Consider the following 16,056-nt stretch of genomic DNA (forward strand, 5'->3'; position numbering starts at 1 on the left):
AGAGAGAGAGAGAGGTAGAGATAATTAAAATGCCAGAAAGATCGCGAGCCAGACAAAAAAATTTACTTTTTGTATCAACGGAAGTTTTTCCACCAACTTTTCTCGAGTCTGAGATGAAGTTTGATTCTGTTTGGTAGAAACATTACTCACCTCATCCACACACACACACACACACACAAACAACAACAACCACTTCCTCACTGACTTCTTCTGGCTTCTCGCCCTGCTTTGTAATTTCTGCTTCCTTTTCCAACAACACCGACCAGGTTTCTTCGTTCCCGGCTGGAATCTCGTTGCTGCTTTGTAAGTGTTGAGTTTTGTCTTCGCTTCGCTAGTCCTAGCTTTTTCCTAGTTTTGTCCTAGCTTTGTGCGAGTTTTTTCCTAGCTTTGTGTGAGTTATTGGACAAATTTTGTCCGAGCTCTGTATGCGTTGCGTCTTAGCTTTGTATGAGTTTTGTCCGAGTTTTGTACAAGTTTTTTCTTGGCTTTGTCTTAGCTTTGTACGAGTTTTATCCGAGTTTTGTACAAGTTGTGTACGAGTTTTGTCTTAGCTTTGTCTTAGCTTTGTACGAGTTTTGTACAAGTTTTGTCCTAGCTTGCCTAGGTCGTAACCTTTTCCTAGTTTGGTCTGAAGCCTCAGTCTGGATCAGCGTGACCCAGTCCGGCTCAGTCCAGCCCAGACCGGCCCTTGTACTGAGACCCGCCCGGCCCTCCCTGGTTCTGAGTCCTCCCACTCGGCGGTCTCATAGACGCCTCGCAGCCTTTCAGAGTGTGAAAAGCTAAAAGCTATTGAAGCTAATTGCAGCAACAAAAGCACGAGGAGTGTTTATGCAAATCCTCCTCGTCTGCCGCTCGCCTCCTTTCATTCTCTCTCCTCTTCCTCGCCGCTCCTCTTTGCCTCTCGCTTTATGGCTTTTTAGTTGCTCCCTCTCCCCTAATTTCATCCCTATAACGGCAATTCCTTTCAGCCCTCACAAACTCGTCTCGTTGTTCTCTCTCTTTCTAACCTTCATCCTTCGTTTTTATTCCCTTTGTCCTCTGTTGTTTTGTCCTTTTAAAAAAAGAAAAGATAATAAATAATAATGAAGAAGTGGACCAGTCGAAACCTACTATGTAGATGCGGATCGCTATGGCAACGAGGGATGTAGATGTACTCGACCGCAACTTTTTTTATGTTTTTGTTATTTTGCTTCACATCTTATATTTATATTGATTTATTTGTAGATTTTATTCAGAGGAATGCATGTGTGTGTGTGTGTGTGTGGGTGTTTGTGTGTGGGTGGGCCAATCAGCTCTCCCCTCGTCTCCTCACTTTCTCTTTTCCTTTGAGTTTCTGGCCTTGTTTGTGTGTGTTTTTTTAGTTTTTGATGATTATTGACACCGGCGACGGGAGGCGGCATGGCGGTGGAGAGAGGTGGAGGACAGCTGCAGCGATGGAGGGGCGAGCTGTGAGGCGCGTCCAGCATCAATTATTTAGGTTTTTGTTGCTTTTTGTACAAACAAGGATCTCCGACGGAGACGAGGACACACAGAGAGAGAGAGAGGGAGGGAGGGGGATTTATTTTTTTAGAAGAGACTCAAACGGAGACACTGTCTCAGACGGCCTTGTTTCCTCAGGGAGGTCCTTCCTGAGTCTCGTAGTCTGGATCATCTGGGTCGTCGGTAGGCAATGAAGTCCACCCCGCCCTGTGTATGTGTGTGTGTGTGTGTTGCAGCCTGGCCTCAGCACCAGGTTGCTGTAACCTGCTTTGATCAATCACAGTGAGAGAGACTGGCAGGGTGGCTCCCAACAGATGTGTGTGTCTCGTTGTTTCACAGAGTAAATGAGAGTCTGCAGGTGTGTGTGTGTGTGTGTGATTTGAGTTTCACATTACAGGTGACATGAGGTGAATATGCTGCCGTATTTATGTCTAGATGACCTTATTTGGAGTGTTGATGGAGCAGCTACAATGTTAGCGTAGCCTAGCACCCATCAACCAGACTCCATTCAGAAAACCAGCGTTTTAAAAGTAATTATCTTGTGGTCTTGCAGACAGACCTAACAAAGCATGACAGCATGTTTTACTGATCACCATCATTATGGGTTCCTCCAGCTGTAGTAAACCAGCCGATGTGTATCTTTGTTAGATCCGGTGGTTTCTGGCATCCCAGCTGCAGGAATATTCTTTACAGTGCTTTAACTTCTAACTTGTAACTAGTGTGTCAGTTTGTGTTTGTTTTCAATTGTGTTTGAAAGTGTGTAGATGTAGAAAAAGTGTGTGTGTGTGTATGTGTGTGTGTGTCTGTGCAGGGGGTGTTGTAAGGCCAAAGGTATGTTGTTCTGACTCTGTTGCCAAACTAATTAGCGCTGTAGAGCTCAGAGGCCTGTGAAGAGGTTACACCACACTGTGTGTGTGTGTGTGTGTGTGTGTGTGTGTGTGTGTGTGTGTGTGTGTGTGCATGAGAGAGAGATATTCTGCCAACATACCTCTTTGCTTCTCATTCACACACTTCAAGTGTGTAAACACCTGAAGCACACACACACACGCAGAGCCAGACTTCCCTCCGTCAGGTCCTGACTCCGTCCTGGCCTGCGATGCTACTGTCTTGTTATCTGTGTGTGTGAGGTGTGTGTGTGTGTGAGGTGTCTGTGTGTGTTACTTGATGACATCATTCACAACAACTGTCTCTGTTAATGAATCCTAGTGAGATATTGAAACATTACCGTGACTAAGTTTAACATCATTTTGTCATGTTAACGTCCCTGTAGTTGCGTTCGTATTGTGGCGACAGAAAAACAACGTAAACAAGTTGGAACAGACGATATCTTCAGAAATCAAAGTGTCTTGTTGCATCGTAGGACGTTAGAATAGGAATGTAAAAAAAGATGACGCAAATACAATTAGTCACATTGTCGGTAGGCGGTAAACAACACTGATCAACATTAGCATGTTAGCAGACGTAGCATGTAAACAGTTTAGCTGGCTAGTGTCATAATGTCACTGATCAACCTTAGCAACATTAGCATGTTAGCGGAAGTACCATGGAAACATTTTAGCTAGGTAACTTATAACGTCACTGATCAACATAAGCAATGTTAGCCTGTTAGCGAAAAAAACATGTCATCAGTTTAGCTAGCTAACGTCATTACACCACTCATCAACCTTCGCAACGTTAGTGTGTAGCGAAAGGAGCATGTAAACAGTTTAGCTCGCTAATCTTCTACCATCACAGATCAACATAAGCAACATCAGCGGAAGTAGCACGTAAACAGTTCAGCTAGCTAATGTTATAATGCCACTGGTTAACCTTAGCAATATTAGCGTGTTAGCAGAAGTGGAACAGTTTAGCTAGCTAACGTTGTAACACCGCTGATCAATATTAGCAACATTAGCGTGTTAGCAGAAGTAGTATTGTAGCAGAGGAGAAGAAAAAGGCACAGAAAAGAGGGTGAAGATAGAGAGTGAAGGATAGAAAAAGAGGAGACAAGAGTTTGAAAGTTAAGGAGGAGGAGGTGAGAAAAGGAATAAAGTAGGAGAAGAGGAGGAGGAGGAGGAGGAGGAGAATGATGGAGGTTGTCAGGGGAGGAAGACTCATTCACTGTCTGCTGGCCATCAGCCAGACAGGAGGAGAGAGAGAGAGAGTTGTCTCTTTGTTTGAAGGTTATAGGAGGAGGAGGGGAGGAAGAGAAGGAGCGAGGGAGGAGGAGATGGAGACAGAAGAGAGGGAGAGACACGGGGGGAGGAGGAAGAGGAGGAGGAGGGATGACTGCAGAGAGAGGAAGAAGTAGAAGAAATTATAAAGACGTGAAGAGAAAGAGGAGCTCAAGTCATTTTGTGTCTCCAAGGTGGCTGCAGCTTTTATACCATTAACAGTGTGTGTGTGTGTGTGTGTGTGTGTGTGTGTGTGTGTGTGTGTGTGTGTGTGTGTGTGTGTGTGTGTGTGTGTGTGTGTGTGTGCGCGTGTGTGTGTGTGTGTGTGTGTGTGTGTGTGTGTGTGTGTGTGTGTGTGTGTGTGTGTGTGTGTGTGTGTCTTCCTGCCAACTCTTTAACGAGGGACTGCTGCTAATTTCGGAGCTAATACTGAACTGTTCCACACCAGTGGACCCAGTGAGGAGGAGGGATGAGGAGAGGAGGTAAGAGGAGGTAAGGGCATAGGAGGAAGAAGGGGGGGGGAGAGGGCAACAGAGGGGAGGAGAGGAAGCAAGGAAAGGAAAGAGGAGGGGAGAGGAGAAAGGGTTAGGACTTTATCGAGCAGGTGAGGGTGGAAGATTAGGGGTGAGGAAGAGGAGTCATAAGGACGGGGGAGGACGAAGGGACACGAGACAAAGTGAGGACAGAGGGGAGAGAATAGAAGGGAGGTAAGTAGTGTGGAGCAGGGAGGAAAGGAGTTGAAGAAGAGAGGAAAGGAATTAAGGACACAGAAGAGGAGAATAGGAGATGAAAGAAGGAGAAGAAAGGGCATATGAAGGAGGAAGTGAGGAAAGGAAGCAAAGAGGGAGGGAGTATGAGAGCAAACAGAGGGGAGGGGGAAGAGAAAAGGATGTAAGGACACAGGGGAGAAGGAAGAGAGGAGGTCAAGTAAGGAGGAGAAGATAAGGAAAGGAAATAAGGACATAGGAGGTAAGCTTGAGGAGACGAGACGACTGGAATGGAGGAGTTAGAGGAAGAGAAGCAGAATAAATTGGGAAGGAAGAGAGGAGATCAGAGGATAGGGGAGGAAGGGAGGACACAAAAGTGGAGGAGAGTAAACAAGGAAAGGGAAGAAGGGAGATGGGAGGGGAGAAAAGAGGAGGAGAGGAGAAGAAGTAAGGATGGAGGAGCAAATGAAAGAGGGAGGAGGAGATGTAAGGAAGGATATAGGGTGAAAGTGGCATGGAGAAAGAGATAGAGGAGGTGAAGGGGAGGAGAAAGGGAAGGAACTAAGGACATACGAGGGGAGAGGAAGGGGGGAGAGTTCAGTGGAGGTGAAGGTGATCAAACTCCCCCGTGCAGCTGTCACCTCCTCCTCCTCTTGCTCCCTCTTTCATCATCCTTTTTCCTGCCCTTCACCATGTGTGATCTCCTCCTTTTCTCCGCCCATCGATCCGTCCTCATCGCTCACTTTTATCTCCTCGTTGCCTTCAACGACGCTTCGGTGGAAGTCAACGGGAGACGGATCGCCAAGTTTCTTCGAGTCCCGGAAATAAACAATTAAGTCACATTTAAATTATCCTAAAGTTACAGATAACGCTGCATTTGCATATTTAAACACAACATTTCAGAAAACATCAGATTTCAAAATCTCCACTTCGGTATCATTTACATCCACTCAACTTTACACAGGATTTTTGAAAATGAGATTTTTGTATTTAAACATCAACTTTCAAAAAACGTATAAAAAATGAGTCAGTCAGTAATCAACTGGGGGAAGTTTTGTCATGATATCGTATTAATTCAATTTTTATCCGTAGTCAGAGTTTAGACTTCGGGACCTGGACTCACTTCCTGTCGCAATGTCGCTGACAATTTTGCGCCGTTCATAATTTGTGAGGTGAAAAATTAAATGTTGGTCCCAGAACTGGAAATTATCGTGGATTAGCTAGCTCACTAGCTCAGTAGGCTAGCTATCGTAGCTCAGTCTGCTAGCTCGGAAGAATCAACGTAAAAAATTCCACGAATATTGTTACGAATCTGCATTCAGGGTCCGCGTCTTTCAGCTAGCAAAAACAACAAACAACAAACCAAAAAAAACCATGCGTGAATAAATGATACGACAACAGCCACATACGGAATATAATTAATTCAAACTTTATTACGATCGTCACCTCAGCGGAAACACTAATTAAATGGTGAAAACATCGGTAAATAAACCTTCGCTGGCATTAATCTTCCGTGTTGAGTTATGAACGGCCAGTTCAACGCGTTCAGGTCTCGTATATTTTTTTTCGTTTTTTTTATTTTTTATTAATGGTCACCATTGAAAAGTCTGCTACTTGCTTGTAATTTGCGACCCTGCGTTTTATTATTATACAAGGCTTTGTTGTTATTAATTGATGTTACTATTCATCTTTAGTAATTAATACCCTCAACTCATATCCATAAAATTCACATTATTACCTCGTAATGTTCATTATCATATTAGTCTTATGAGCTTTGCTTAATTGTGCATTAATGGATTTGCGTTTTTCCTTTTCCTGACGCTGATAACCGCCGCCGTGGAAACGGAATGACAAAATGTCTGGAAGCAAAACATTACATTATAGATGTTCAGTGAATAACGACGTGTAAATGACAGGAAATTAAAATGTATATTTGTTTCACAGCCGCAGAATGTTTTATTATTAATACAGCAATTATTCTGTTGCCAAGTTCCTCGTCAACGTTTATTTAAAGCACAATAATCAACCGGTTTTACTCCAGACCAACCTTTTGGGTTCATGTTTGTATATATTCTAAATCGTGAACTGGACGTGAACTACTTTGTAAAACATAATAAAAATAAAGCTATTAGGTGTGGAAATGGACAGCCAAATAATATTGAATTAATCATATTTATTATAATAACGAATTATACATTTTTTATAATTTTATAAAATACATATATTTAAATTATAATATGATTTATTAATTAATATTTGTATTTATCATTAAAATAATTGTATATTATTTTAATTATGAAGGATTACACTCCCGATAAATGGAAATGACTACAACAGTGGGATTATTATAATTTTACACTTTTTTCCTTTTTATTTCCCAGATATTTCACACTCAAAACAACATTCATCCGCCGCAGGAAATAGTTCCTCAGTATTTCCTTAAAACTACCAACTTTGTTTCCTTTACTTCATTTCCTCTTCTTCACGTTACTTCCTCTCTTTCTGACCTCCTTCCTCCTCTTTTGTGGGTACATTTAAAGGAACAGTTCACAGTTTTTCTTCTTCTTGCCTTCACGCGCACACACACACACACACACACACACAGTAGGCTGCATTCCTCTGGTTGTTGGCAACAACACTAAACACAACAACACAATCTCATTCAGTCTCTCTCCCTCCCTCCCTCTTTCTCATCTATCTCTCTCTCCCTCTTTCTCCTCTCTCTCTCCCTCTCTTTCTCTCTCCAGCTCTCTGCTGCAGCATTTTAAATCCTATCATTTGTCGGGTTTATTTCACCAAATCGCAGGTTATTGTGCCCTGATGATCGATCCGAGACTAAAGCTCAATCGCTTCCACTCTTTCTTTCTTTCTTTCTTTCTTTCTTTCTTTCTTTCTTTCTTTCTTTCTTTCTCGCTATAAGACATCACTCAACCGCTCTTCACCTCCTCTTCCTCCTCATCTCTTTATCACATCCCTCTTTGCTCTTCTTCTTCTTCTTCTTCTGTTTTTTTCATGTACATCTAATTTATTCTCTCTCTTTAGTCTTCTTTTAACCGTTCCTTTTGTTCCCTCCTCTTCATCTCTCTCTCTCTCTCTCTCTCTCTCTCTCTCTCTCTCTCTCTCTCTCTCTCTCTCTCTCTCTCCCAGATTGGTTTTGGCACTCAGTCCCCTGATCAGTGAACACACACATACGTAGCGAGCGGCGGTGTCATCGCCATAGCGATGTCAGCAGGCGGGGCCTAATCCAAAGTGACACTTGTTCTCTGCCTTCCTTTCCCATCGCCATGGAAGCAATTACCCTCCTCCTGAAGGGCTTTTTGTCTGAGTGTGTGTGTGTGTGTGTGTGTGTGTGTATGTGTGTGTGTGTGTGTGTGTGTGTGTGTGTGTGTGTGTGTGTGTGAGTGTGTGTGTGTTCTTGTCCTCCGCGGAGTTGACGGGGTGGAACCTGGGCTGCGGGTCACCTGATTGGCTGAATTGAAAGATGAGAGGGAGAGAGAGGACAGAGGGCGAGCGAGATTAAAGAGAGAGAGAGTTCTCATCTTTTTCACCTCGTTCTCCATCTGTCTCTCTCTCTCTCTATCTCTCTCTCTGTGTGTGTGTTGAGGCTAAATCTGAATTACCGCCTTCTGGTCGCTGTCGCTCACCGTCTGGTCATCGGCGCACCGAGGCGACCTTTAGTGTCCGTGTGCGACGCTTTCAACGTAAACACGCATCACGTCATTGTTCGCAGTAGCGTAAAGAGTAAACAAGCACAACTTAACGAACTCTCCATATGTAAGTTATCTACGTACTTTTTTTTAGCCAAACCACAATCTTTTCGAAACCTAACCAAGTATTTTTACGCGAGGAAGTAATGATCAGAAACTGATGCTAGGGGGGAACCAGGGTCCAACCATGTTTATGAAAAAGAATTAGGTTTCCGTTCAACTTCCGAAAACTACTCAGAGAGGAGTCGCCCCCTGGTGGCCAGCAGGGATAGTTTAAGGCACTTCAGCGTTGGCTTCACTTTTAAAGGAGTCATAACCTGGTTTTATACGTATCCAGCCCCCCTTGGATCGCTTTGGATCAATTCGTAAAACTTATTAGAAAAAAAAAAAAAATTTTAATCAAACATTGAGCTTGTTCTGACCCTTTTTCGTACCGCGATTTTATCACGCGAGATTACGCGCGAGGTTTTGACTGGTCCGGATGTGCATTGTATAATATGTAATGAGGCGCGCGTTGATTCGCCGCAGGAAGGACAGAGCCGGGGGGGCTTGCCTGCATGCAGACTCCAAAACATAATGGCGGCGCTTCGGCGATTTCAGGTAGCGGACGGGGCGGGGTTGGGTGGTGAAAGAGGGGTGGGCTTATGCAAGTAGCCGCCACGGTGACGTCACCGAAGGCGCAGAATCAAAATCTCGTGCTTTAGGAATGCACACCCTTGTGTGCTATTCCTGTTCGGAAAAAGAGCAGAAGCGAAAAAACGGCGCCACTTTCAAACTCCAGCCTTTCAGGCAAGTTTCAACTGAGGTCAAACACAGATATGCATGTTTTAACAAGAGAAATTGCGATTTCCTGGTGATGACTCCTTTAAGAATCAGAGGGGAAATTACAGCATTATAATTTGAAGCATAAGCATATCACGTGTACTTTGTAATCGATGAATGATCGGTTCTCGGGAGGAAAGAGGACAAAAACACGCAATTAAACACAAATTGCAGGCAATAAATAAATGTGTGCGTTTGGACATTAATCCACCATTAATAAGCAACATAAATCATACGGAGCGATGTCTTCTTACACAATAAACAGCAGAATGCAGACAACACAACCCGAGCAGTATCACGGAGCGATATAATCTGTGTTTGGAATCGCTGGATGTTGACTTCAGGAGGCTCGTTAGCGAGTTAATTATTCCACTAATTCACCATCTGAACGAGGTTTGTGCTCATCTGCTCCGGATGATTGTGTCAAAGGGTTTTTTGGGGGAAACTTTTCTGAAACTTTCAGTTCATTGTGCGGAGACGAAATCACGCTTCAATAATTACCTTAACGTATAATTAAAGACGCTCACTTACGTATTTAAGGTTTCCTCCATATCTTATACTCCCTAAAGTTAAAGTCACACTCTGGACTCGAGGCAGCCCATTCATGATCGGATCGGTATACTTCCTGCAATTTGTAGCCCTTTTTGTGATGAATGATAGCCGTTACATCATCTTTTTTTCTTTCAACTTTGTATTGAAATCGAAATTGGAGTACATTATACAACACAACATATACATCATTTTCTTTTTCTTTAAAAAAAAAAGAAAAAATATACATATGAAATTCATCAATTTTTATAGTGATGAGCAAAACAAACCCCCCCCAAAAACGATTTTAGTTCCAGAAATAGCCGTACGAAAATCCCTCTCTTTACATAAGTTAACGTTCTTCCTCTTCCTCTCGTTGGCGTCCATCTTGGCTGATTCAAATCAGTACGGCTTTGTTTAACTGTGTGTTTGTGTGCAAAGAGAGAGAGAGATGACTATCAGTCTGTTGATGGCGTCAAACTCCACAGATTGTAAATGTGTGTGTGTGTGTGTGTGTGATGGCTATCAGCGGTCAGGACCTCAGCCCTCCCCAGATTTCCCCGTCGGCCACCGTGCAGCACTTTTATCTGCCGCCTTCATCGCTCTCCTCATATTGCCGCCCATGTTTCTCGTTATCTCACCGTTCCTGCATGAATTTTATTTTATTTTTTAAATGTGCTTTGAAATATTCTCCCTCTCAGTTTGGCCTCCGCAGATGGATGAGCCGATCACGTAAACAGATACTCGGATATCTGGACGGAACAGAAGAGAATAGGAAAGAAAGACTTTATAAAGAGAGTTTATTCTGAAAATACAAATTGAAACAAAAATTGACTTGTGTTCCAATAAAATGAGGCAAATGTGCTTCAGACCACGAGGAATGTGACGACAGAATACAATAAAAAAAAAAAATATCGGGACCTTTGTGCATTTAGGATTATGTTCTCCCGACGTTTCCTTTCTGACGATCTATGGGAGTGTATAAGGATGAACATTAGTAAGTAAATTTAGATTTTCTTTTTGTTAGATAAAGTCCAAATTTTCTCTCTGCACTTCTGCCTCCTCGTCCTTTATTTTTTCTGTCACTGTTAATATAACGCCGCATTCACGCGAAAGAGCGAAAATGCAACAAAATGGCCAAATGCTCATTTAGCTACATTATCTAGATTAGTTCAAGCGATTGTTGACGTCGTTATGTCATTAAAATAGCACTGAACTGGCACGAAAAAGCAAAAAAAATCAAAATTGGTTGGCGCTTCATCAGAAGCACAGAAAACAGTACAGACGGAGCTCGACTTTGATATGTGGCGCCCCCCAGTGGCTAAAAAGGAGCTCTGTCCCAGTAAAAAAAAACGTCATTAGAGTTTCTTCTCGTTGGTTGTTTTCGGCAAATTCAAAACCATTTTGTGCTTAAGCATTGGTTGCCTGGCAACAATAAAAAGAGATGCAGCTACGTCAAATTGGCTAATAAATCAGTTTATGTAGGAACAAGTATTTATTTTCAAGAATACATTTAACAAAAATAACAGCTGAACGACGATGTTTTATTGTTTTTGTTTGAATCCGATGTTTCCGTTGCGTGCGAGCAGCTCAGCCACTCGTCAACAGTCCGTCCCGTCGTGTGACTGACGACCAGTTTGACCTTCAATTAACCCGGAAGATAAACCTTCGACCGCCGGGGTGACCTTCCCAGCATGCACTCTGCCTCTGCGTTTAGGCAAATAGTCCCACACATACAGAAACACACATATCTCTTCCTTTCAGCTGACAAGCTCTTTAAAACGCCATCGACCCACCTCGCTGAACTTTACGACATGACACGCACGGACGCACACACACACACACACACACACACACACACACACACACACACACACACACACACCTCGCCTGCTGTGACAAGCTCTTTAAAACACCATCAAGTCACCCGGCTGAACTTTACGACACGGTTTCATTTCATGTTTATAAGACCCAAACACACACACACACACACACACACACACACACATCCAAATCACAAGTGTTGCATTTACCTACTCAGCCGGTACATGATAAATATGTCTGTTTGACTCAAGGTCAAACACACCTCCTTGTCCGCACACACACACACACACACACACACACACACACACACACACACACACACACACACACACATACACACAGAAGACAGACATGAAGACATATTTGTCGCCTATCAACATAATTCTTTCCAAGTTTGTGGAACAAATAAATTCCCTCTGTGATCTTCGTGGTTGCCGTGACGACCATCTGACACAGTTTGGTTTCGTTCATCAGAATCCTTCCGCTGTTTATTTGTTTTGTTTTTAATATCAAAATCTGACGGACAAGTATCCCCCCCATATCCTCTACTCCCTCGTATCCCTCTAACTCCCCTCTACTCCCCCGTATCTCTCCCTATCTCCTCTCCTCCCCCATATCCTTCCCCCTCACCTCTCCTCCCCTCTTTCCCTCACCTTTCCTCCCCCATATCCCTCCCTCTCAGTTCTCCTCCCCCTTCTCCTTTTTCCTTTTCTTCTCCCATCGTCCCTTTCCTCTCCTTCTTCTTCTCCTCTCGTCCCCCTCCCCCACTTCTCCCTCGTACCCCTCCCCTCTCCTCCCCCTTATCCCTCTCCTCCCCTCTCCTCCTCATTGAGTGTTTGTTCTCCCTAATAAGTAAATGACAACCAGTATGAAAATGATATTCTTTGCCAGATGACAGCCATTTTTCATCCCTAGCCTGAAACATCGCCGCCGCCGCCTCCTCCTCCTCCTCCTCCCCCTCCTCCTCCTCCTCCTCCTCCTCCTCCTCCTCCTCAGTGTTTGTCCGCTATCCCTCCATCTCATCCCTCTCTTTCTCCTTATACTCCCCCTTTCTCTCCCCCTCTCTCCCCCTTTTATCCCTCTAACACTTTACTTCGTTTTTTTTTTGCAGTGCCAAAATTAATCACCTGTCTTTGTGTGTGTGTGTGTGTGTGTGTGTGTGTGTGTGTGTGTGTGTGTGTGTGTGGCCGGCCGGCAGGAAGCCCACAGAGGTTTTTAGCAGCTGATTTATTGCCGAGTTAATTCATAACGGCGTCCGATGATGATGAGAGGCCGCGGGAAAGTATGGTCGTCACCGTTGTTGTTGAAGGGTGAAAGAGAGAGAGGGACGAAACAGAGCGGCTCGTTCCTACGAAGTAATAGAGTGGAAAGTGAAGGAGAGGAGGGAGGACGAGAGGAAGGGAGGGAATACAGGAAAGGAGGGAGAGACATGAGGAAAGCAATAAGGGGGCGTCATCTGCAAATGTGTGCATTCTTGTTTCATTCAAATTGTTGTCTCTCGGGGCCACAAGACGTCTGATTCATCGTTTACATAACTTGTTCCGATCCACATACTATACTACTGTAGTATACTGTACTATATGTACATATTTATATAGTAAAAATGTATATAGTATGACTCATGAATGCTGCACAGCCAGCATCCAGCGTGGTTGTTGTGTGTAGTAGAGGAAGCATTGTGGTTCGTTCTGATTGGATGATTCACAAGTTTTCTTTACGATGTGATCTATGCGGTCGACAAGGACACGGAGTCGTGAGTTTTGGTGGAGGACTCGGGAATGTACGGTTCAGTTTGGTGGCTTTCAAAGTCACAATATCTTCACTTCTGCAAAACTCCAAAATGTATGCATCATGCAATACCAAACTGATGGAGTTAGAATATATTTAATAATCAGTACAGTGTTCTACATCATGGCCTTATTTGGCATTACCGTTGTTTACTTTTCATAGCTACACTCATACAATCCCCTTGAAGTGCATTATCATGGTTTGTCTTTCCCATAATCGGGTTTCTGCCGTTTCCTTCGTCCAGGCTGCAGGCGCTGAGGAAGGAGAAGTCGCGGGACGCGGCGCGATCGCGGCGGGGAAAGGAGAACTTTGAGTTCTACGAGCTGGCGAAGATGCTGCCGCTGCCGGGCGCCATCACCAGCCAGCTGGACAAGGCCTCCATCATCCGGCTCACCATCAGCTACCTGAAGATGAGGGACTTCGCCAACCAGGGTGACCCGCCGTGGAACCTGCGCATGGAGGGGCCGCCGCCCAACACCTCTGTCAAAGGTAGGACGGGGTCCCAGGGAACGCTTTGGGGGGGCGATCCTCGATATAATCACCTTTTTTCTTGCAGCTCCTTGGTTGGCTTTCCGTACATTACTTAGAATTAGGAACTGTCTCCAGATATTAAAGCCAAAAACAACTTCTCTAAATGTGCTACGTGGATTGCTCGGCTTGATACAAATGTTGATGATGAACGATTTTATGACCACCTTTTCATTGATCCAGCTCGTCTTAGACCAGATACCAGCTTGTAAAATCACCTTTTTCTTACAGCTCCTTGATTTGCTTTATTTGCATCTTTGGCTTTCCGTACTTTTTTTGGCTTTCTGTACATCTTTGGCTTCCCATACATTGCTTATAATTAGGAAATCTGAAACCTTCCGAAGTTATTCCAGACATCAAAGAAGAATTTTAGAGAGAAGAACTTACTACAAATACGGTTTCTAAGCATCACAGCGGACGATAAACGGTTTCATGACATCACCATTGTCTCGTGCGTTAATGCCGGTCTGTCATCGGCGTTGGCTTCCTGTTTAACGACTTGCATTCACACCCAAACTGGCTGCGTCCCAACCATCGCTATCACTTTTTTTGTTAAATGAAACCATTACAACAGATTTAGCCTCTTATTTAGCTCCCATATAATTGTGCGTTTATATCTCCGATCAAACCTTTTTGTTCATCGTATAAACGATCGGTCTGGCGATGGTACGGCGTTGGCACGGCAATCGTCCAGCCCCCCCCCCCCCCTGTTTTTTGCTATCAAACAACGTGGAAACGCTGCGGAAACACACACACACACACACACACACACACACAGACGGCTAGCTTCTGCGCTAAGTGATTTTCTGTGAAGGGAACATTAAGCTTTGATGAATTTCTGCCTGGAGTACCAGAGTATACACAGCACTTGTGAATCTAAGTGGAATTTGCCTTTGAAATGGGCCCTTTGTGCGACGCACTTAGAGGAGAAGAGGAGCGCTCGCTTCTAAAAGGGACGTTTGGGCTCGTAGGAATGACCCGAAGATGAAAGCAAATTGCCGGAAATTTCTGGTGCCGTGTGTGTGTGTGTGTGTGTGTGTGTGTGTGTGTGTGTGTGTGTGATATGTACCAGTATGCCGCAACAAGAACAAGATTGTAGTTCAGGATGTTGGAATGTGTGAATAAAAGTCTGTGTGTGTGATTGGGTGTGTGTGTGTGTGTGTGTGTGTGTGTGTGTGTGTGTGTGTGAACATACCCTCGCCACACAACAGCAGATGGCATTATTGTTGTCAGCGCTTTGAAGAGTCACATGCATTTTAATGAACAGAGCAGAAATGTATACGCCAGATCAGTGTGTGTGTGTGTGTGTGTGTGTGTGTGTTGGACATTTCCTGCAACACAGTATTACATCCTGTCAGAGAGGATCACACTCAGTTGTACACACACACACACACACACCTGACCTATGCCTTTAACCTGTAGTTAATGACAAACTGATGCTGTTGTTGGGGGGGGGCTGCTCTCTGATTGGCTGACAGGATCTTGTTAAAGTCTGCTTCTATAATTCAAGGTTCAACTTTACAGCTAAGCGTCATCTTAGTAGCTAACTAGCATTGGTAGCATGGTAGTGACCTGTCAATCAGCAGGTAAGCCCCGCCCCCTAAAGCATCCCCTGCTTTCTGGTCTGGTGGACTCTAAATGGACCATAATGTACTAAATGAACATCATGCTGGATTGAAGAAGACTTGAAACTAGAGATTGAGACCATAAACTCATGTTTACAATGTTTACTGAGATAATACATCAAGAGAGAAGTAGGACCATTTTCTCATAGACTTCTATACAACCAGAGAGGAGTCGCCCCCTGGTGGCCAGCAGAGAGAATTACATTTTAAAGGCACTTCAGCTTTGGCTTCACTTCTCAGAACCGGAGGTTTACTGCCTGGTTTGTGTCCGATACTTCCCTTCTATGTCTATGATCAAATAACTACACACGCACTCACACACACACACACACACACACACACACACAGGAAGGTGAGGCCGGTCTCACCTTGTATGTGAATACACACACACACAAACATTTACACTCTCAGTATAGTGTGTGTTTGTGTGTATTCAGTTTGTCTTCTCTCTCCTATTGACTGACTCTAATGAATGAATATCCTCCTCCAGAACACACAGTGTGTGTGTGTGTGTGTGCGTGTGTGTGTGCGTGTGTGTGTGTGTTGCAGAGCGTTCAGTACAGCAGAGAGTTATTGATTCTGGCCTCTGTGTAGCTGCTCTGCATCGGCTCAGGTAATGAAGATGGCTGTGTGTGTGTGTGTGTGTGTGTGTGTGTGTGTGTGTGTGTGTGTGTGTGTGTGTGTGTGTGTGTGTGTGTGTGTGGTATTCCTCCTGATGACTCCATACTCGTTCAGTTAGAGCCTCATTTATTGTGTTTTCCTCTTTTTCTCTCCTCCTCCATTTATTTGTTTCTCTCATGACTTCATCTCTTATTTCTTTTTCTCTGTTCTTCATAGCGAAGGTCTCTCTCTCTCTCTCTCTCTCTCTCTCTCTCTCTCTCTTCCGTGTGTTACA

At 44.1% G+C, this 16,056-nt stretch overlaps 1 protein-coding gene across 1 annotated transcript in view; it reads left to right on the plus strand.

Annotated features, from left to right (window-relative positions):
* Positions 1–1,398: 1,398 nt before the first annotated feature.
* npas3 (neuronal PAS domain protein 3) overlaps positions 1,399–16,056 on the plus strand; it is a gene marked incomplete at its 5' end in the record, with an annotated part of 122,615 nt that continues 107,957 nt past the window's right edge. Inside the window, 3 exons of the mRNA XM_084013870.1 lie at positions 1,399–1,448; positions 1,618–1,662; positions 13,253–13,497. Of these exons, the coding sequence (XP_083869996.1) occupies positions 1,399–1,448; positions 1,618–1,662; positions 13,253–13,497 (340 nt within the window). The remainder of the gene's footprint in view (positions 1,449–1,617; positions 1,663–13,252; positions 13,498–16,056) is intronic.

The sequence above is a fragment of the Eutrigla gurnardus genome, assembly GCF_963514095.1.
Source record: "Eutrigla gurnardus genome assembly, chromosome: 7".
Lineage (NCBI taxonomy): Eukaryota > Metazoa > Chordata > Actinopteri > Perciformes > Triglidae > Eutrigla > Eutrigla gurnardus.